The 23,303-nt window shown below is 43.1% G+C and overlaps 1 protein-coding gene across 2 annotated transcripts in view; it reads right to left on the bottom strand.

Annotated features, from left to right (window-relative positions):
- Window positions 1-9,710: 9,710 nt before the first annotated feature.
- LOC146372570 (arf-GAP with coiled-coil, ANK repeat and PH domain-containing protein 2-like) overlaps window positions 9,711-23,303 on the bottom strand; it is a 50,654-nt gene continuing 37,061 nt past the window's right edge. Inside the window, exons 13-25 of one of the 2 annotated variants that reach the window (XM_084954101.1) lie at window positions 22,643-22,743; window positions 22,377-22,482; window positions 21,907-22,115; window positions 21,022-21,091; window positions 20,753-20,847; window positions 20,393-20,595; window positions 19,642-19,743; window positions 19,000-19,092; window positions 18,583-18,815; window positions 17,805-17,914; window positions 17,604-17,714; window positions 17,454-17,515; window positions 9,711-12,852 (exon numbers count right to left, since the gene is read on the bottom strand). In XM_084954101.1, the coding sequence (XP_084810227.1) occupies window positions 12,773-12,852; window positions 17,454-17,515; window positions 17,604-17,714; window positions 17,805-17,914; window positions 18,583-18,815; window positions 19,000-19,092; window positions 19,642-19,743; window positions 20,393-20,595; window positions 20,753-20,847; window positions 21,022-21,091; window positions 21,907-22,115; window positions 22,377-22,482; window positions 22,643-22,743 (1,575 nt within the window). In that variant the 3' untranslated portion in view covers window positions 9,711-12,772. Of the gene's footprint in view, window positions 12,853-14,930; window positions 17,516-17,603; window positions 17,715-17,804; window positions 17,915-18,582; window positions 18,816-18,999; window positions 19,093-19,641; window positions 19,744-20,392; window positions 20,596-20,752; window positions 20,848-21,021; window positions 21,092-21,906; window positions 22,116-22,376; window positions 22,483-22,642; window positions 22,744-23,303 lie in introns of those variants that run through there. The other variant, XM_084954099.1, reaches the window with a different exon arrangement.

Below are 23,303 nucleotides of genomic sequence, written 5' to 3'. Positions count from 1 at the left end.
CCGGCTCTGACCCTTCCTGTAAAGAGCATCAGTGTTGTGGCTACAGTCCAGTTTATTATTCAGGTGAACACCCAGGTACCTATAAGAGTCCAATATCTCACTTTCCACTCCCTGGATGTTCACCGGTAACAAAGTATTTGTACTTTGTTTCATCCCTCCTCTGTTAAGGTCAGAGTTCATTATTCAACTACAAAAGAGAAAATGGGCAAAAATGGCGTCCATGGGAGAAATCCAAGGAGAAAACCCCTGCTGACCAAAAAAAAGGACAAAGGTTCGTCTCATATTTGCCAAAAAATACCTCGATGATCTCCCAAGACTTTGGGGGAAATATTCTGTGGACTGATGAGACAAAAGTTGGTGTTTTGGAAGGTCTGAGTCCCATCATATCCAGCATAAAACTAACACAGCATTTCAGAAAAGGCACATGGATGTAGTAGCGTGACGGTCTCGTGCTGCTTTGCTGCTTTAGGACGACATGCCATAACTGATGTAACCATGAATGTTGCTCTCTGACAGAAAATCCTGATAGTCTGTTTGAGCCCTGAAGCTCAAGCACACTGCAGCAGGACTGTGATCCAAAACACACCAGCAAGTCCACCTCCGAATGGTTCATTCCTCTTTAATAACCGACATCATCATTTTTACTCAGCACATTTGTATTTAATCAGGAAATCTTTGTGTAATATTAAACCCTGTTTGATAATGTGAAGCATGGATGTGTGACAAATATGCAAAAAAACTAAGAAATTATGAAAGGCTTTCATAGCACCATATGTGGAGTTGAGCAATTTCACAAAATTGCATAATTTTTCAGTGTCAGCTACAGAAACAGGCCGTGCTTGATAAGAGCTCACCTAAGTGCTAGAGTGCTGGAGTTTACAAGAAATCTTGTGTAAGAAGTGCAATTGGCATGAACCACGTCTCAGCGCAGACAGACCGACTGAGCAAATTAACAGGTTACTGCACAGGATACCCATGTGGGTACAGCAAGTTCTGGGTCTCGTTGTCACGTGCCATGCCCGAGCCACTAAAGTTTACCGTGTTGATACTCGTTTGGCCCTGCTGGACCCCAATAGGTGACTCATGTCAAAACAGTTTCAAGAGTTAAACAATGCTCTCCAACATGGCTGGAAACCGTCAGCAACAGCTGGGCAGGACAAGTAGCAAGTCTCATCCCTGAGCAACACTTCACTGATTAATCACCCTCTCCGAGCACACTTTCCACAGCTGATGAGAACTGCATGAAGCTCCGGATCCTGATCTGCTGAGGTGGGGTTACCCCCACTCGTAACATGGGCTTTCCTCCCAACAAATACTCTGATATCAGGGAAGGAGACACATCACAGTGTGATTTATATGTTTACAGAATCAACAGGCCTCGACCCTTTTCATGGATTGGTCTTTAATCTAATGGATTAAACAATAAATGTACTGTGATGTTGCTCTCCAATGGCTCGGGATTTACTGCAAAGACAGTACAAGAAGCATGGATTCATTGAGGTCCTGATTTTGGATTTTTCTTGCAGTGAATCTTGTTTAAATATCCGCACCAGTACCTGTTTACTGGGAAGAGCTTGGGTACTTTGCTCCCAGCTGCTTTTGGGAATTCAATGAGTATCTGGCCTCTTTCCTCCCACTGCCTAAACACTCACAGGCTGAGCACCCTTGCACTGAGTTCCCTGCAGCTGTCCTCTGGGTGTCCGAACAGCTGGATACCAGACCTGATGGTGATGGTGGTGCTGCGCTAGCAGCAGCAGGCGGCTCGTATTCCCCAGCTGCTGGAAAGCCCGACTGCTCACTGTGCCGTCTCTGGGGAAGCTTCACTTAGGATAAAAAAGAAAACTGAACTGAACATAATAGGAAGGTAAAAAATCGAGCGGAGGCAGCCGGGTCAGCTCACTCTGGGAACACAGGCTGAGGAGACATAACCTAAACAAGCACAAGCTCTGGAGAGTGGAGCGCAGACCTGCAGGCCGGTGAGGGTGGTGCATGGTACAGCACATCACTGCACATTGTCTCACACCTCAGACACCACCACCTCCTCCTCACCCATCCACCCCCTGCCCCCCTTTGGTCATTCAGAGGCGGTGGAGGATTTCGCGGTATGACCATGTGCTTATAACACTGAGCCTATTCATGCCGTCTGCCCATTCATCATCAGCATTTAGGGAATACAGGCAGGACTGTTTGGATTCTCAGCACAAGGCCGCTCCAAAATATGAAACCTGAACCCCCCGTCTGTTCAGTGTGAGCACGGGTGGAGTAAACATTTAGTGCTCATGCCTGAGGATTTGGAGGCCACAATTGTTCTGTGCAGCACTGAAGTATTTCTGGCGGAACGATGGCTTTTCTTCAGCCTACTTCACTTTGAGAAGCTTTCTTTTCTCAGAGGCTGCCAAGACGCATCTCTCAAACATTTTATCCTTCCAGGCAGCTTCACTGTTCAGAAACACAAAAGAATAAATGCGATCTACGTGACTTTTTCAGCCTCATGCTTCTTATTTTTCTGGTCTGCTTCCCAGAGATTTTATAAACCAGAGGTGGAGCCGAAGTGTTGCAACAGTCACCGCAGACTGAAATCAAGTCACTAGAAAAACTTAAGTAGAACAATTTCTTAGTGTGCATTGTTTCCACTGGGACATAATTTAAGAGACAAGACATTAAACATCTGAAGACTTGATCCCAGTGTCCACACTCACAGATCTGTCTGTTGTACATTGGATACTTTATCAGGTACACCTTGATGCTGTGTATTTGTAGCATAGATTCAACAAGGTGCTGCGGACATTTCTCAGAGATTTTTCTCCATAGCATCACACAGTCGCTGCAGATTTCAGATCATGCACCAGAAGCCTTTGATACAAGGCAAGATAGATCCATACTGTACTGTAATGTTGTTTACACCACGTTCTGATCTAAATATCACAGCAGAAATCTTCTAACATTCTACTTTGGTTAGTCTGTGTAAATTTTAGCCACAGATTCCCATCCTTAGCTAACAGGAGTACCACCAGGCGTGGTCTTCTGCTGCTGTAGACCATTTCTGTGCATTTGGAGATGCTCTTCTGCAGATCTCAGCTGTTTTGAGTGGATACGTTACAGTTGCCTTCCTGTCAGCTTGAAGCAATCTGGTCATTCTCCTCAGACCTCTGGTATCAACAAGGCATTCTCACTCAGAGAACAGGATGTTTTCTCTTTTTCAGACTGTGCTCTGTAAACCCTGGAGATGGTTGTGTGTAAAATTCCCATCAGACGAGCAAGCCTTTCCCGTTCGGATGCTCAGTTTAAACTTCAGGAGCTCATCTTAACCATGCCTAAATGTGCCGTGTTGGTACCATGTGACTGAGTGATGATATTTGAGCACCCTGATGATGCCGCTGCTTCTTTCCTGTTCATCGTCCTCTTGTTCCACAGCAAAAGCTCAAAAGTGATGTGATGGAAAGGAAAAACAGCTCAAAGAAGCAGCCTCAATAGTCAGTTGTTATTTTCATTAAAGTGTCAGATAGAAGAGAAGCAATCACAGCCTATTGCTTAATTCAACACTTTGGGGTTTTTTTGCATTGGAACTGAATGACTCACTCTACTGGCGTTTTCCACTTTTTTGAACAAAATAAGTCTTCAGTCACCACTGGACCTGGTGACTTGTTAACATGAATATCTTCACAAGTTCAGTCCCTGGCAGCGTTGATGGCTCTTGGCCTTCTTAGCGTTTGTTCACATGGTGTTTTTATAGAGGGTAACGTCTCCAGCGGCGGCTCTTCATTTCCCCACAGGCGAGCAGACCGCAGACTTCCTGGAAAAGGCTCAGTGGCACGTTTGCAGATCAAGCGCCAGTGAGCCTTGCACATAGGCAGGCATTAGGTGACCTTTAAAATCAAGTCATGTTTGTTAACTGCAACAAGTAGATGGATTAAGCATCTCTTGACGGCTTAACGGGAAAACACACAATGCTAAAATCACCATCCACATAGCTGTGAGCTAGTATATTAGAGGTAAGGCCCTATGATCCCCTATGACAGACCTTCCCAAAGTGCGGGGCGCAGAGCCATTGAAGGGGGGGAAGGGGGGGGGGAAGGGGAAAAAAAAGTAGTAGTAGCCAGCACGGGGCTCCCACACAAATGCAAAGCAGGAGATGAAGCATCGCTGAATATGTTTCCAAACCAACTTCATTCTAAGCCAAAGACTAGAAAATCTGGTGAAGCAAATCTTCCCTTTGGCTTCACCTGCACAAGTGCCGAGGTAGGTCTCCCTGCAGGATTGGTTTTCCCTGCGCCAAATCACAACAAAAGTCGCCTTGAGGCGACTTTTGTTGTGATTTGGCGCTATATAAATAAAATTGAATTGAATTGAAAATTGAATTGAACTGTGTAGGGAGCAGCGCTGGGCTCTTCAAATCACGGACAAACAGTATCCCACATTCTTGAGATGTTAGCTCTTTATACAGTAAAGTTACAGCGGGATAATATCAGGCTGATCCTGCCAGGATTTGTTCCCTCGGTTCAAATCACGAACAAACAGGATCCCACAGCTGTTTATGTTTTTGAACCCATTTTGCACAGAGAGACATTTTTGAAAAATGTATTGATAGCAATGTTGAATATTATTACACAGGAACAAAACAACTACACGTAAAATAATCACACGTGAAGCCTCTGCCTTTCTAAATGGAGGGACAGTAACTGCATGTGTGTGTGTAAGCATGTAAACACTGCAGATAGAGACAAAATACTGTTAATCTGACAAAATACTGTTTATCTGCTATTCTACGATTCATCTCATGTAAACAATAACGTGGCGCACAGCGTGACGTGAAAAAAGGCACATACCTTTGATGTTGCATGACGAACTCTGTATTCCTCGTCCACACATAAACCCAAAAAGGGGTTTTTAAAAATCTCAGTTTTCAGTGATTCGAAACGCTGTTTACGTGTGAACGAAACAGTTTTCAAAATCACCCGTGTAGGTGCGGACGTAGCGTAAAAGAGTTAGTAGTTTAATTTATTGGAGATTACTTGTATTTGCTTAATTGTTTACTAAATGTTTGAGGTGTGAAATAAACCGCAAATATGGGCGTGTGTGGTTGGAGGATGTTTTTGTGCGTGTGCGTGCGTGCGCGAGGGGGGGGGGGGGGGGTATTTTTCTTGTAAAACAAAGGGGGGCCCAGCAAAAAAAGTTTGGGAACCACTGCCCTATGAGCACTCTCAGCTGGAAAGAAAAACTCCCTTTCCAGAGGAAAAAACCTCCAGCACAACCAGGCTCAGGGAGGAGCAGCCGCTGGGGGTTGAAGGGAAAGAGAAGAGGGTGAAAAAAGATAAGATAGAGACAAAACCCACAGTATGAGAGAGAGGATAGAGTTTAATGACATGCAGCAGGGATTTATAAATATACAGGAAGCTATCAACTGGGATTTTCCCACACTACCATCTCTGGGGTTTATCATCTAACCAAGCAGCAGTTCTCTGGGTAAAAATGCATCGCTGGCGCCAGAGGCCAAGGAGGGTGGCCGGACTGCTTTGAGCTGACTCAAATAAGTCCTATTTTCCTTTAGTTTGCTGTGGTGGTGTGTTTATACCAGGACATTGTGGGTTTACAGAGACAGAGAGTGGGTGTGGGTAGGTAAACCAATTCAGAGCCACCTAAAAGAATGTTATCTATACAGGAGATGAGTGGGAGGGGTGCTAATAAGAGGTAAGATGCAAAAGGGTCTGGTCAGTGATTATGGGGTACCAGGCTACAAGCTGACCATCTCCATCCCTTTATGTCCCAACTTCCCGCCCTCATCCCAAACCGGTCACAGCAGATGGCCCCGCCCCTCCCTGAGCCTGGTTCTTCCAGAGGTTTCTTCCTGTTAAAAGGGAGTTTTTCCTTTCCCCTGCCACCAAGAGCTTTCTCCCAGGGGCTCGTCTGATTGTTGGGTTTTCTCTGTATTATTGTAGGGTCTCTACTTTACAATATAAAGCGCTTTGAGATGACTGTTGTTGTGATTTGGCTTTATATCAGTTGAATCAATTGTAATTGAATCAAATCTATTGATGGCTGCTTCCAGCAGGATAACGTGCCATGTCAGCAATCTCATTAATCACAAACTGCTTTCTTGAGCAACACAGTGAGTTTGTACTCAAATGGCCTCCACAGTCACCAGATCTCAGACCAGTAGAGCCCCTTTAAAATGTGGCAGAACAGGAGATTCACATCATGGATGTGGAGTCAAGAAATCTGCAGCCACTGTGTGATGCCATCATTCAATTCAATTCAATTCAATTTTATTTATATAGCGCCAAATCACAACAAAAGTCGCCTCAAGGCGCTTCATAGATACAGAGAAAAACCCAACAATCATATGACCCCCTATGAGCAAGCACTTTGGCGACAGTGGGAAGGAAAAACTCCCTTTTAACAGGAAGAAACCTCCGGCAGAACCAGGCTCAGGGAGGGGCGGCCATCTGCTGCGACCGGTTGGGGTGACAGAAGGAAGACAGGATAAAAGACATGCTGTGGAAGAGAGACAGAGGTTAATAACAGATATGATTCAATGCAGAGAGGTCTATTAATACATAGTGAGTGAGAAAGGTGACTGGAAAGGAAAAACTCAATGCATCTTGGGAATCCCCCGGCAGCCTACGTCTATTGCAGCATAACTAAGGGAGGATTCAGGGTCACCTGGTCCAGCCCTAACTATATGCTTTAGCAAAAAGGAAAGTTTTAAGCCTAATCTTAAAAGTAGAGATAGTTTCTGTCTCCCGAATCCAAACTGGAAGCTGGTTCCACAGAAGAGGGGCCTGAAAACTGAAGGCTCTGCCTCCCATTCTACTTTTAAATACTCTAGGAACAACAAGTAGGCCTGCAGAGCGAGAGCGAAGTGCTCTAATAGGGTGATATGGTACTACAAGGTCATTAAGATAAGATGGGGCCTGATTATTTAAGACCTTGTATGTGAGGAGCAGGATTTTGAATTCAATTCTGGACTTAACAGGAAGCCAATGAAGGGAAGCCAAAACAGGAGAAATATGCTCTCTCTTTCTAGTCCCTGTCAGTACTCTTGCTGTCATGTTAATGCACCCTACTGAATCTTTACTGTAAATACTTGTCTTTACTGAGTGCACCTATGCTATAGCTGTGCAGTGGTAGATTTTAATCCTGAAGAAGCTGCATAAAAAAAAAAAAAATTACAACTTGGAAACAACAGAAATGTCACCTGTAGCACAGAGTTACAGCCACTATCCACATCCACCTAGTCTAGCATGACTTCCAAGTAGGAATAAGTGTTTTGTGAGGCTTCTACTCCTTTCTGAAAATTAACTGCAAGGTTCACAATGCCCACTTTGGGAATATGATTCACAAATAAAGTCTGCTGCAGTCTCCTCCTACTCCGCAGCTACAGCCGAACAGCATATTTCTATCATTTGCCACTGTTTCACCCTGGGTTATAAAAGGTGTAGGAGTTTCTCTGCACAGCAGGCTGATGCTTTAGAAGAGTCAGGACAGCTGATGCAAGGTGATCTTGGGTCAGCGGCAATATTAAAAGGGACTCGTGCACTTTGTTCCTCTGAGATGTTTAACTGAAGAGTGCCTGGTACAATGGAGTTAAATGATGGTGGTGCAGACACTACTGAAGAAGCAGGAACATTAGTTTGCAGCAGACTAAACACATAGGTTGGCCTATCTCACACACACACACACACACACACACACACCTATAAATCATCTGAAGTGGTGGGCATGACTGGCCTGCACGCCTTTCATTTAAAACAGCTGCAGAAATAAACGTGCTGTAATTATTAAAGGTGGACCGAGACCGAGGCGCACAGTAATGGACTTGTGTTGAGATTGGCACCCGGATGGATTTATGACTTCACTGAAGGGGCAACTGACAGCATGAACAGTCTTTATGCACTCTGAATTTAGGTGATAAAGTAACCAAACACACTGAGACTCGTGTGAGGATTAAAGCCTTCAAATCTGGTGCAAATTAATAAAGTTAATAAACTAAGAAACTCAGACCTGCACAGACCATCTGAGCTGCTTTTTCAGGTCAAGTGTTTAACCTCTGAGTAAACACCCAGAGCGGCCCTCCCTCTGCTGGACAGACCGATTAGACCCTTTATTTTGATTTTCCAGGGAAAACCAAATCAACTCAGTTTTTCAGTTAAGAGACTGAAGAGAGAAGAGAAATCACGATCGCTGCGTCTCTTACCATCAAAGGAACATCGACAGATGTTTATTAACAAGCTGTGTCATAAACAGAGAAAATTTTCAGGATTTTTGCCATTTTCAACATATTTGTCTTCTTTTGAAATTCTTGTTTCTTTGACACTTGTTTTTTGTAAAAAAAATAAATAAATAAATAACCGAAATCCAGCATTTGAAAATCAGAAAATTAGCATGTGTGATTATTTTTGTCATTGACTGGCACCCGCATTCAGCGTGAAGTACAAAAGCAGCTGCAAATAAGCTGAAATTATACATCAGAAGACAAACGAGTCAAAGCCTCAGGGCCTCAGCTCTCCAAAATCAGTTTTAGACCCCCTTCATTATCTTGTAATCAAGCTGTCTCCAATCACAGATTATCCTCTTTACAGGAAGCAAAGTATAATAGGCCAAAGCAAAGACAGTGTCACGACAACGAGCGTACAACAGCCGAGAGGAGCGTCTCTGTCGCGCTCTGAGTGTCTTTAAGAGTCCCTGTGAAAGAAGAAAAGTCCTTTGGGCTTGAAGTATTGTTGTTATTTATTACATTTGTCTGTTTAAACCTTTTAAGGACATCTTCAATCACTTTATAGGTCCCTTACTAGTACTGGTTGGACCTGCTTCTGTTTCTGAGCTGCTGTAATTCGTCATGGCAGAGATTTGACAAGGTGCTGGAAACATCCCTCTCAGGTTTTGATCGATGTTGACATGATAGCATTGCTGTAAATTCATAAGGAGAATCTCCCGTTCATTTGAAATCACTGTAATGTTATGGGGTGGTGTGTTATCCAGCCAGAAGGAGCCATGGGACACACGGTCTTAACAGCTGGACGTGTTTAGCAACAACACTGAGGAAGGATGTAGGATTTAAACGATTCTCAGCTGGTACTCAGAAGCCCAGTGTGCTAAAAAAAAAAAAAAAAAAAAAAATGCCCCACAGTACTACACCACGAGCAGGGGCCTGAACTGACGACACGAGTAGGATGGATCAGTGCTTTTCATGACTCTACCATATGAATATTGTGTAAATGGTAGCCTCACTCTCCTCTTCTTAGCCGACAGGAGCGGCATCTGGTGTGGTCTTCTGCTGCTTAAGCCCATCGGCTTCACAGTTTAACCATATTGTGTTCAGAGATGGTCTTCTGCATATTTTAAATGTAAGAAGTGGCTATTGAGATTGCTGTTGCCTTTCTACAGCCATCTACTACCACTGGCTGGATACTTTTTCAGACCGTCCCCTGTAAAACCCCAGAGATGGCTGTGCAGAAAAGTCCTAGCAGATCAGCAGTTTCTGACACACTTGGACCAGCTGTCCAGCTGTCACCAACAACCGTGAGTGGAATTTAGGATTGTTGTCTAGTTTGATTTTAAAAGGAAAGAAAAGTTTTTTTCTTTCTTCATGAGCAGGCTGTGAGTTAAGAAAACCTCTGTCGTACAATAACCTGTTAACAGTGTCAAACGGCTGTTTGATGATTTTAATGAAGTCAAATGAAGAACTCAAAATAAAAGAACCAACACTGAGCTGAATCCTCAAGTCTGTATGTATTGAAATCCTTCCATATTACAGGTATAACATACAGTACATGTATATTGGTGTACAGACAGGCAATTTAAAAAAAGGGGGCTAAAATTATTGAACGATACAAAGAACAGCATATACAAAAGCTTATTTAATGATTCAAGTACCTTTAACTTTATACTTCAGTCCTCTGGAGAATTCAAAAGCATCTGTACAAAATGTACAAGAATTGTATCCCAAGTTTCATCAGCCCCAGGTTTCCTCTGCGATTAACATCTGACTGTATGTCGTGTAACTTTCAAAGAGAGCAGAAGTGAAGTGCAGGAGAAGCGAGGAACACAGAAACTCACAGTACAAAACTTCCATCAGTGAAGTTGCAGAAGTCGTATTTGAAGATTTCACTGAACTCACCCGGAGGCGTCTAAACTGGATCCATCAGGTTAATGTCTCAGCTCAACACACGAGAGGACGGAAACAACAAATGTCTCACAGCGTGTGCATTACTCACTAACACATCCGGTTACTCTGCATCGCTCTGAGTTTACAGGTCCAATTCCCAGAAACCTGCTAACAAATTTCATTGAAGGGTCGGTGTAGTTTGCTCCTAATTAGCTATGAGAGACGGTGTGCACCATTTACATGTCTGAGTAAACCTCGGCCTCTGTGCTTCAGCGACAGCCATTCGGTGGATCTATATTTAATCTCATCTTCTGTATATTGTTAGAGGCAGGAAACAGCAGTCCAGTGCTGAATTCAGCTGGTCTGAACACGCACACAGCAGATTAATTGGAAAGAAAAGCACTGATATTGCTTATAGATTCATTAATGAAATAAGAAGATGCTCATTTTCAGAATTTTTAGTTTTCTGCTGCTTTTTAGTTACGCTGTCAGGGGCAAATGTGTACTTCCCAATGAGTTGCCGAGCGGTTTCTGGCAGTTGTGAGTCGAAATTGACCACAAATGCGTATTATATAAAGTTGCTTTGGATTGCCACAGTTGTTGAAGTCTGCACAGCAGATGCTAAGTACTTTTGAAGTGGTAGTAAATCTTGAAAAAAGTCTGACCAAAATAATGAAACGATGATAAGTCAGTGGTAAGGCACAACTTCCATATCTAGTTTGTGTCGCCCTTTTTCGAGCTTCACTAAAACTCAGCGGTGTTTGCAGATGACTATACACCACCCACGACAATTGCAATCTACTAGCAACCAAAGCAACTGCAAGGAGCTATCTGATGCCTTTGCGACCGCCAACAGCGACTCGTCAGCCGGTCAGAGAATTCACATTTTTCAGTAACGACCAAACCGAACAGCAACCAAGCAAGAAAAAACAAAGCCAACAGTTGCACGTTGATTGCACTGAATTTTTTGGTGTCAAAGACCAAGCGTGCAATACCCTCAACCTTTAGGTGACCACGAGGGAGGGAGCGTGTCTCCAAAGAAAGCCGGGACACGGACTGACTGCAATCGCTCTCAGACAGATTGCTGAGAGTTTGCAAATAACTGTTGATACAGTCAGTCTGCACCGGTGAGGGCGACTCATCTGTGATGCACATCTTTACAATAGGAAACTTGACTCACCTGGTCTAAACCGGTTGTACCGTGGTTATATTCCTATATCAAAGCAAGGCTGCTGAGCACCTGTGTCATTTTGCAGTTAAATTGCCGTCCTGCAGCAACTACATCGTTATTTATGGAAGAATTACTGCTTCAAATGTAAGCGATTTCATGCACCTGCCAACGTGACCCCATTCAATCACAAACTGATATCAGACTGACTCCAGCATCTTCTTCCCGTCCTCAAAGCTACACCTATTTCAAAGGCAACAAGTTCATTGCACACAGTCGCAGCAACGTTTTGGTACAGCCACATTTTTTTTTTTGTGGCTGCAGCATTAGATACGTTACAGACAACTGCTAAGCTATAAAACACAGCGCGCTGCTGTCGTCTTATTAAAGGGCTTTTATAGCGATCGATAGCCGACTGGTTTACAACAGCAGGAGGATGTTTTGTTTTTCTGACGAGCTGCTGTGACTGCTGAACCACTCGACTATGGCAGGATTGACCAGCATTAACTTTTTTCTTTTTTCTTTTCATGGATCTACTCTGGGAAAATGCCATTATAATAAAAACAGCATTACACTGTCACACCGACAAACACCTGGAAAATTATTGACCCATAAAATAAAGCGTTGCCTGTATCTACACAGTCAAATCATCCCAATAATGACCGATGGTTTTTCAAACCACTGCAGGTACTTGTGAGAAATTACATTTCTAAAAAAGAAAAGCATTTAAAAATCAAGTCAAATCAACTATTTAACCTTACATGTGAATTCATTCTGGGTTTACTGCTGTCAGAGATCACTGTACACTTCAAAGCCACCATCCAAACTGGTAAACGTCTGTGGTGATTTAACATAAAAGCATACGGACACTTATACACTTGCTGATGATTCTCTAAAGAAAAACTTACATTAAAAAAAATGCTGCAGCTCATTAAGAGAGTCCCAATGAAAGGAGGAAGCGGTTAACAAAAAGCATGAAACAAAGCCTTTAAAAGTCTGCCGTGGGCTTACTTCTCTGTGCAGCTCTGATGCACCACAACTTTAACTTTATTAAAAAAAAAACCCAATAAGTGTCCTTCACCGTCACAAAGTGTGACAGCAAACATTTAACTCAGTCAAAGTAAGCGACAGCCTTGACGGCATCTTTACATTCAGTCTGAGTGTAATTATCATTGGATTTAAGACTATGTGAATCCTTCCAAAGGCTTTAACACTGTACCATTTACTTACTGTTATACATCCTATTAACATGCACAGTTTAAAAAAAATCCACTGTTGAAGCTCCCCTTCACTTGAACGAAGCACTCGCCTTGGTGAAAACGAACTGATGAAAGGGAGCTTTGGCTACATTAGATACGGTCGCTGGCTTTGATGGGCCGTTTCTGAATGAGTGTGAATGCGAAGTGGACATCATTCCAACTTTTGTTTTTGTGAAAACAGCCCTTCTGACCGCGGATGGACGGAGCTCTGCAGCGTCACGGCCGCTGCGAGTCGTACTGCTAGTAGCGGTTCAGCTTGTCTGGGTCATTGGAGGCCATGTGGGTGAAATCCTGGAAAATGTCCTGGTATGTTTCATCTCCTGTAAAAACACGGGGGAGAAAAGACATGAGTAACAAAACTTGTCTTTTTTTATTTTCTTAGGAAACAGTGTAAGACCATAGACTGTATATGAAAGATGGACATTTTGACCTTTAAAAAAACAAAACAAAAAAAAAACTAGACAAACAAACAAAAGGATTATAATTTACAAAAATACATCATTTTGTAATTAATAAGATTTAAAACTAGCGACTGAAACCATCAAGTCAATTATCAAGGTCACTTCTGTACAGTAGTGTTTTTTGCAACCAGAGGGGTCGCCCCCTGCTGGTCATTAGAAAGAATGTCGGTTTAAGGTACTTCCACAAAGCAGTGAATTTATGCTTCAGAGTTAAATCTGCACAGCCTTAAGATATGATTATACAGCTCTGAAGTAATGAATCCTTCTTTGAAGACCACTTTAAGTCCACTCCCTGGGGGGGCGCACGTGCAGCTGGTGCACTGTAAAGTCCTCGTTGGTGAGTCTGTGTGGTCACAAAAAACAGACAGAAACGTGGCATCCCCACAGACCCTTGCGGTCCAATCTATATCGCTCAACGTCTGTGTTAAATCTAGCCGTCAGAACCTGATGTGCACCTCCAAGAAATGCATCTGTACATCGTGTTAAAGCAGCTGCAACGATATTTATTGGCCTGTTCAGTACAGTAAATTCCTTCTGTGCATTTGCTGCCACTTTTTCCACCTCGCTTTCTTTTTTTATTCATCAGTGAGAGAAAAACAATTATTGCCTCAATATAACTCGCAGATTTCAGTAAATCCCTGGAGGGAGACTCAGAAACTATTGCAACGTAAATGAGGAACAAAAAGTCCAAAACGTAAGGAACAAATATGTTTGCCTCTGGAATAAAGAATGGTGCCAGGATTTTATTTGCTTCTATTGTAGCTGGCACCGCATATAAAACACAGAGTTACTGTAAAGTAGTCACAACATAATCCCCGAGCACAGGCCTGAATACTGGCAATCATGCCGGCCACTTGCCACTTGGTAGGCTTTACAACGATTCACCAAAGTCGTCTAAATCAGCCACGAAACCCTACGCTGTAACCTGATGTGCCCCTCCCTAGAAATGCACTGTGATTGGCCCGTTTAGTACCATCCTTCCCTCCTATTCACATCCAGCTACTTCTTCTGTTGTTGTATCGCAAATCAAATGAAAGAGAAACGATCAATTCAGTAAGAGAATCTTAATTGCCAACGTAGTGGCAACAATGTTACCCCGAACACAGGTGCCACTTAAGTGGTTTTTGTAATTTCCACGTTTGCAGTTTCACTTTTAGCCTCATCATCAGACAGTTATCGCAAAGGTACGGCCAGACGTCTGCGTGCCTGCCTGTTTTTGTGACTCCAGCTGCACAGACTCTACATAGGACTCAGACGTAGACGTTTCAATTAAGCTCAAGCTTCACCCAGACAGAATTACGGAAATTATGTACATCTTTTATATACAGTCTATGACAAAAACACTTCAATGTAGATACATTTACGAAGGAAAAAAAACAGTTTACTGGACTGCTCATAACTTATGTTCACTATAAACTAAAGTATTGACGGGGCTGCATGAAATAATAAATCCTCCATCTCGTGTCTTCTGCTGTATCACAAATGTTTTGTTTCCTGCGTAGAGGCAGGTGTTTAAACAATGTTCACAAATAGCTGAACTTTTCCCCATATTCCCCTTCATATTCATATTCTGCCGAAGTCTTCAAGTTGTCAAGACTACAGTGATCATAAACCCCAATGCAGTGGAATTTCACAAACGCCCTCATTGTGCAGATGTAAAGCAGGTAAAACATGCAAAGTTTTATGCGAAGTGGGGAGGGGGCTCATGCAGCGACAGTGTCATCAGTGTCAACAAGAGTGAAAAAGAAAAAATAATTAGCCATACCTGTTAAGAGTGCTGGCGTGGTTGCGAAATATGAAACAGAACAATGTAGAGGGGAGAAAAGAGGCGAAGGACAGAAGAAGCAAAAGGCAAATGTTTGAGGAAACAGTCAGCGAGGCCCTCGTTAGCAACAGGACACGGACTCGGAGAGAAAAGACAGCCCACAGACAGCAAGTTTGTTTCATCAACAACTGTATTGTGTTTAAAGTGCAGGAGTTTATGTACAAAAATACAGTTGTGTTGGCCTCAGCACCCCAAAGAAAGAGAGAAAAGAAGAAAGGCACAAACTCTGGGGAGGAGAGTGAGAAAAGCAAAATACAAAAAGTGACAGAACAGATTTACATAAAAGAGAACGTGAGAGTGTGTTAGGAGGAAGAAAAGAAGATTCCACCTTAATCAGATCAGTGGTTCTCAGTCAGTTTTAAGGGTAAATTTCTTGTTTTGGGGGGGTTTTAAGAACACGACATGATGTTGTAAAAGAATAGTATTTAAAAACATCGTAAAATTATTTTTAAAAATCATTTGAATGCCAAGAAATATTAAACCGAGAACCACGACTCTGCACTTCAAACACTCGGAGAAGAAAACTTTTTTAAAGAGAAAAGAAAAGGAACAGAGGACTGATGAGGTCACCTCTCCCTCACATTCATTAACCCTGAATATCCCTCATCACTCTCAGCACTCATCAGCTGATTGGAGGGTGCTGATGAAGAGACGCTGGAGTACCAAACATGTTTTTAAATCTCCTTTTCTGCTCAACACAAACATCCTCTCACAATCACTGCTAACAAACCTGCTGCTGACCTGTTCGGCATCAGCAGCAGTTTCTAAATCAGTCTCTATCAATAACCATTAAATAAACAACAACAAGACAAAAGAACTTCTAGTTATTTGTTGTAAGGTCCAAACAGCTACTAACAGTGCATCTTCCTCCAGCTGTGCATTTCGCCCTTAGTGTAAACGCTCCGTTCTTCGAGAAGAAATGAGCTCAGCCCTCCTCTTCCTGTGTGTCAGCACACACAAATTAATAAATCCTTTTGCTCCACAATCGCACACAAACATTTCATAGAGAACTACTAAACACCAGGAGATCTCTAACATCCAGGGACATCCACACAAATCAGCGATTAGAAACGTTGCATTGACGCTCTGCCTGCAGCAGGGGGCGCTGCTCTTTCAGTGACCGTTTCATCAAAGTGCTTCGGTGCCCTACGAGCAGGCGGGGCAGCATGAGAGAGACGATGTGGGATGAAACTGGGGTACAGTTCAATCATTCATTGCCTGACAGCAAACCTCACCCTCCTCTCCGTCTACATTCATTTCAAATACCTAGATTTTTTTACAATTTCTTTGCTTGGTTTTTTTTAAATAATAAAGCTCCCATAATGATTAACGTGAATATAAGCCAGGACAAGCAGGTGATCAAAAGCTATACATGGTTACATGTGGATACGACTATTGCACTATTGCTGCTTGAGATGTACCACCTTCAAATCCACTAACATTCAGGACGATTAGTGCAAGGGCTCTAAAAGTCCTTTTGTCTTACAATTCTGGATTTCCCATGATTATGGGCAATGAGCAAGCACACTACAACCAAGACACTCAAAAGAAAAGTATGCGAACACAAGAGTCCTCATGGCACTTACTGCTGTGCAACCAGAGTCACTCTAAAAACATCATTTACAGCATGTACAGTAAGAATACCTAGACTTACTAGAGTCATCTCTAGAAAAGAAAACTGCTCTAAAAACATCTGTCATGTAACACCAGAAAGATGCGTCATTAAATAAGTAAACAGGACTTGACAAGCAGTTAAGACTTCAAATAAGAACCATACAGTCATGGGAAAAGGTACAGCAGTTGCATAACCATTAACAGGAAGGTGCATAAATGACTTCTGAAAGGTCAGTTGGAAAGGAAAAAGATTACAGACACGCCTCTCACGACGATTTTAAAAAGTATCATTCAAAAAGTCTCGATTATTGCCAGATACCGTAGTAGAAACTGCCCTCCCTCTGAGGTCTGAGTGTCACTGGATACTGGTGGCAGTTACTGGGCAGATTTATTTATTTATATATGTATATATATATATATATATATTTTTTTGCAAAGATACTGTGACTGCTGGCAGAAACACAACAGGAATTTAAAAATAACAATTACTTTAATCAAAACAAAACAAAAACCTACCTTCTAATCACCTCTAAAACCGAGGAAAAATATTTTTGTGCTATCAGTAACTTGACATGAGTAACAGTCACTTAAATGGAAAAGGTGGATGTTCCAGTTTGGAACAAAAACTCTAATACTGCCCAGAGTCGATGGCTTTAACCCTGCCGCTGAGGGACAAGGTGCAGAGCTGGTGGAGCACCTGGCAGGAAGTTGTAACAGCAGGACACACGAGCACAGCTGGCAGAGTTAGACTCAGCTCACTTAAATAGGCCAGAGGATTAAATTCCTCTCAATAAAGAAATCGCCCAAATTTTTAACAATACCCCTGAGAATGGATGATTGGGGGTGGTGCTCTTTTAAGTCAGCTGACCCCAACTCCGACACTTTATGTTTCCTAGGCGTCGTTGGCTCAACACGCTGACGGCAGCGGCTGGTTATTCAGATTCATCCAGCTGCAAGCTAATAAACTCCTGCATGCACTTCCTGTACTGCATCTCGGTGGGGCTGTTGGAGTTATATTGACCTGACTGGCTGTAGGGCCCCTCCGCCTCCCGCATCTCCTCGTTCATCTTGGCTAGTCGCAACCTGGGGAGCGAATAAAGAAACAGGGAATTAAAGGTAACAGCACATCTCAATCCACTCTGTAATCTAAGATTAGTACCACGACACTCACAGCGTGACAATGTCTGCGTTGGCCGCCTCCACCGCTATGGACAGGGGTGTTTTCTCCTCAATGTCTGTAGCGTTTTGATTCGCTCCTCGTTTCAAGAATAAACACACTTGCCTGCAACGGAAATGCAAGTTGTTTTTTTTTTGAGTGTAAAACAATCCGTGTTGCATTTGTAGTAATAAAGGTGGAGAAGTGGAAACAAACCCCGTGTGTCCCAGCATGGTGGCATGATGGAGGGGTCCTCGGCCCTGAGCGTCCTGTTGGTTCACATTCGCTGCATTTTGGAGCAGAAACTCACAGGTGACCAGAGACCCCTGAAATTTACAGGTGTTTATAATGACACATGACTTTCTTTCAAGAAGCACAACACATTAGGTCTAGATTTGTTTTAATTCACACACTATGCTTTTAACAGGTAAATATGGAGGAGTATAGATATTAGTATCTGCAAATGTCTCAAACCCAAACTAAAGGAAAGCTGGATTAAACTAAACAGGTGTGATATCGTTTCCATGAAGTCAAATGCTCGAGTAAATAAGAACGTCTCTGTAATTTTTAGAGTATCTCTAGATAATACTGGCGTTCACCACTGCTACCCTGCAGGCTCCTGGTAGATGCATGTATGGCATTAATATCCAATTTCTAGGTGACTTCCTTCTTGAGTTATTGTACAAGATATTCATAAAGCTTGACCTTAAGATTGATGTTCAGTGAGATTCGAACTCCTCACAGATTATTAAGTAGATATTTAGTAAATCGCAACCCCCAATCCCGCCCACTCTGCAGGCAGAGGAGCCTTTTACGACAGAGGAAAAAGCTACGAGTTTATTATTTGGCTGAAACTTGACGCAGACATCGAAGACAGGCAACACTTTATTTCATCCACCTGTGTGACATAAAACTGGTGAAAAGGTTTTAAATCTGCCGACCACTGAGTTTAACGATGTATGGTACCAAGCTGAATTACTGTAGCCATACTGACCCCCTGCACTGCCATGATCAGCGGGGTCCTCTTTTCCTCCTCCGTATTGACCCAGTTGACCTCGGCTCCGTGGGCTAGCGCCTCTGCCATGTCCGGCAGGCTGCGGGCGCAGGACGCCCAGTAGAGCTGAAGACCCGGGCTGTACTCCTTGGGCTCATAGAAAACCATCTCCTTACAGGGTGACGGAGGAGGCAGTGTGGCGGGCATGGGCATGGGTGGAGTCTCAGCGGGTTCTGAAAATGAGAAGATGAGTGTGAGCGAAGTCAAAGTAATTTTCCTTCTAACTGAAAAATACTATACCTTCTACAACACGCCTTACAACACAAAGCAGTGTATGTATGATTGCATAATGCCCTATTTCTCTCTCAGAATCTCAGCGTCTCAGCACAAAAGAGAGCAGAGGTGAGTGCGTCTTACCTGCATCTGCCAGGCTGTCATTGGAGGGGGTGGTGGCCAGCATCTCCCTGCTCCCATCAGCACTGTTCTGGATGCCGCTGTCTGCACTTTTTACTGTAAAACAGAGTCTGAGTCACTGTTTGTAGAAGAACGTGAAGATATTTGCTGAGTGTATGAAATAAAAGGAGCACTCTGCTGCTGCTGCTTGTTTCTGGCAGTGGAAAGTAACTTTTATCAGAGCTTGTTTGTAGCCAATCAATGTGTTCGGCCTCTCAAACTTATTTCAGCCTGATTAACAGAAACAGCAGGTGTTCCTAATATTTTTTACTCAAGGTGCCGACAGTGTGGGAAGAGAAAGAGAACCGGATGACAGATCCCCGCCTTCACCTTAAATTCCAGGTCCCTAAAAACCAAAAATATGACACAGATATATGCGAAAATACCAACACACTAAACAAAACCATGTGTGAGAAACACTCCCCACCCCTCAGTCCAAAAGAAAAAATGCAATACGGAAAACGTGACTGGATGGCTCATTAGCACGGTCCGTATGAAGAAGGAAATGAGGAGGATGAAGAGTTGTTAGTCCTCAGCCCAACGCCGTGACTTCAAATGGACACAGGGGATGGAAAGCAAGCGAAACACTAAGCATTAAGTACTTACTGCTCCTGAGCTTGGAGGAGGTGTCAAAGTAGGAGAAGAGCGAGTCAAGCTCGTCAGGACAGAAGAGAGAGTCCCGGCGGGCCTCGGCACCACTGGCAGCAGCTACGCAAGGGATGATGGGAGTTTGGAGAGCGAAGGGTGTAAATTGAGTGGCAGGGTGGGGTTATAGGGAGAGGCAGTCAGGGCAGGGGTTAGTTTGGAAGCACAGAACAGCCAGAGGGGGAGGAAAGGACAGAGAGATTTAGGGAAAGGGGAAAAGCAGGGTGGAAGCACAGACAGTTAGACTACTGGCTCGGCTGACGCTGGAAGAGACAGACTCTACGGAAAGCGATGGGAGGCAAAGAGAGCCGAGACATACGCTATTCACAAAGAACATGCAGTATGCCGATGGGTGGACACTTCTTCATGGTAGGAAGCGTCGCACGAGCAAATCCTTCTTCATGTGATGTATTTATTTAGTTTGTTTGTTTTTACTGGAGAAAGTTCTGATTCTGAGGGAGAAACAACCAAACTCTGAAATCAGATTAATTAATTTTGTTTGGGTGCTATAAAAAGAAATTAATTAAAAGATAAAGATACATTTAAATGAAAAAGAAAACAACATGTAAAAAAAAAAAAAAAAAAAAAGTATAAAAAAATATTACAAAATATGTTTTGGAGGCAATGATCCACTGACTACTAACAGTTCGAAGGCTTGCAGCGAAGCTAACTGTTGGTTTAAAGCTGTGTTTCTCATTTACTTTGAACTGACCTGACTGCCCTGAAGCATTCGAACCAGGTCGAAGTTTTGGTGTGGGTGGAGGCGCTTTTGGTGGCATGTGCTCAGAGTTGCCGCTCAGCCTCTTCTCCTGTTTGCTCAGAGAGACCACTTTGCTGCGAAGCTCCTCGTCTGACGGCCGGCGTACAAATCGACGATCCACATACTTGGCTTTGATGTAGGCCTCGACCTCGTGCCTGTGAGCGAACCAGAAAAACATTTCATTTATGAATGAAGTGAAAATGAAAGTTGGCCGTCAGTGAGTCATAAGTACAATTTACTAGGAAACAAAATAGGTTACAAAAGCAATTTTTTGGTCTGAAATTACAAGCATGCTCTCTTGTAACTCGGTACCTCGGATCTCCCGGCTGTGGTTTTCTTGCTCCAAGCTCCTCTCGCCGAGCTTCATAGATCTGGTTGATTACTTTGTTGCCCAGTTCACACATTAACTGGAAAACATGTAAATTAACATTAGTGGACTAATGTTACTCCAGCCATATGTTACTCTTCCTGATCCTTAATGGATCTTATTAAAAGGCAGAGTGATAACAAAATAAAAACTGTGCGTGTAACCAAGGCAGACCATTCATGTGCATTTGTTTGTAAACCTTCTTCTTACTCACCTTTAGCAGTTCTGGTTCCCAAGTGTCCAAAGTCAAAGAACGAACCTTGGAGAAATGCACTCCCAGACTCCTGTAGGTGGCAGAAGCAGGAAAAAAAGCAAGACAGTGTCAGCTCTGTGTACTTTAAATTGTGAAAGCGATAAAATGTTTTTGTTTTAGCTTCGTGGTGAAAACTGTGGTCTGCAGATTCACATGTTTACTCACAAAAACCCATGTACAGTATGGAGAGAACAGATTTACAGACAACACAGTCCCACTGTCTGTGAAATATACAAATGCAGGTAGTGGGAAAGGAAAAAATTGTTTTTGATGTGTCCTCTAAAAATCTTACTAAATTCACACAAATCAGGAAAATTGCAAAAAGATCCAGTGTATTTTTGGGTCGGTATCCTTGATGATCAATGCTGTACCGTGAAAGCGTGGGAAGCAACCTGACACTTTTTATCTATATTAAACTTTAATTACATTTACCCAGGAAAATAATTAAAGGTTGTCACAACATCCCAAGCAACTCAGTTCACACACCAGTGAGTTTACAGTTCAGAAACCCCTGAAGACATCTGTGATCCCGACGGACGATTTTATATACTGGAGCCAACATACTTTGCATAACTTCTAGTTTTCACAGACCTAATATGAACTCTTAATGAACTGCATTCCTGCAGTGTGGTAGACAAATAAATAAAATGTTCCAGAAATGTCCCTAGTTTTCTTCTTTTTTAACTTCTTTAAATTTTCTAAGCAATTAAAAGTTGGTTACTTAAGAATTTGATATTTACCTTTAATCCTTTGTTATGTTTTGCTTCATCTTTATGTAAGAAGTTGCTCACAGCAATAATCAAAGACCTGTTATAAGGATTTGCTTATGAAAATATAGCATTGTACCTGTGGATGCCAGAGCACTGTATACACAGGGTGATGCCCAGGTTGATGCTGGCCCAGCGGGGCTCCGGCTGCCCACAGTCGCAGCAGCAAACATTGCCTGGGATGGCCAGGACTTTCTGCAGGGCACTCTCTCCTTTCAGTGATCTCTCCTTTGGCTCCCCTCCAGAGTCCAGGCTCCCTGTTGATGTGGACGACTTCCTATCCAGCTTCTGACAGGAAAGAAACGGGGAAGGCGCACAGACAAAAATAAAGGACAAAGCAGACGTATTAAAATGAGTAAATAAAAATTGATCTTCAGGGAAAAAATGCAAGAAGCAAACAGTCAATGAAAAACTCTGTTATTTGCATAAATCTACACAAATAAGTGTTGCAAAATTAATAGAAATCCTGCCACATTAGTTTTGTGGCTTCAAATTTCAGAGTCAAAAGACTTTGTATCTTGGCTTTCTGGTGTATGTGTGGGTTTTTACCTCACTGTCATCTCCCTTGTCGCGGAAGGCGGTGGCGATGCTGTTCTGGACAGCTTTGATCCAAGCCTGTCGCAGCTTCTCAGAGTCTGCCTGCATCATACAGCTCCTGTGGGGGCAGACAAGCGTCACACAGCTGCTGTCAGCTCAGAGCAGGAGTGTCGGCACCAGAAGGCGGGTAGGCTGGTGCTCCACCTTGCCACCTTTTTAAAAATACTCATGTGCTCATTAAGCTGACAGAGGGCGTAACGTCATTGACTCAAACCTACTTGGTGGGTGACACGACTTCAAAACAGAAGCGACGCTCTATGTCCTCGCAGTGCTTGACTGTGCATAGCCTCAGGTCTTCTACCACCACTGTAGGGTTGTCCTGCAGGCACAGCAGAGGGACTTACATCCAGCAACAGGCGCTCACTTCTTTTACCACAAAGGTTATTGTTCGCAGAACTATATTGTCCAGTTTCCTTAACATTTTTATTAAGTTGGTAGTGACAAGTTCTGTCGCACTAATAATAATTACAGCTGGGGTTATTTTGTTGTAGCATGATGCAAAGCGCAGAGTATCTAACAAAGCCCCAACTGCTCTTGCTCTTTTGACTTTGGTAGTGTAATCTGGGACAAAACGAAATGTTAGGCCTCTGTGACACAAGCCTAGAGGCCGGTCGGCAAACACCTGGCAACCACAGGTTGCTAAGGACAAATGTGCTGATTGGAGAGTGGTTGCTGGCAGTCACCAGGTGAAAGCTGCATGGAGGTATATGGTGCTGCGCTGAAACCTTCCTTGCAATTGCCTTGGTAGCTAGCACACTGACCTGTCTGCACACATGCACCAACTCTTCACTGAGCAGCAGTGAAACTTTGAGACTGTAAGCCTTCAAAATAAAAGTTGTGTCTCACTGCTGCACCCAGCATGTTTACAGAAGCACGACT

This window comes from Perissodus microlepis, chromosome 15, assembly GCF_051167445.1.
Source record: "Perissodus microlepis isolate ML-2025 ecotype Zambia chromosome 15, ASM5116744v1, whole genome shotgun sequence".
NCBI classification, from domain to species: Eukaryota; Metazoa; Chordata; class Actinopteri; order Cichliformes; family Cichlidae; genus Perissodus; species Perissodus microlepis.
This window is presented reverse-complemented; position numbering and strand designations above follow the sequence as displayed.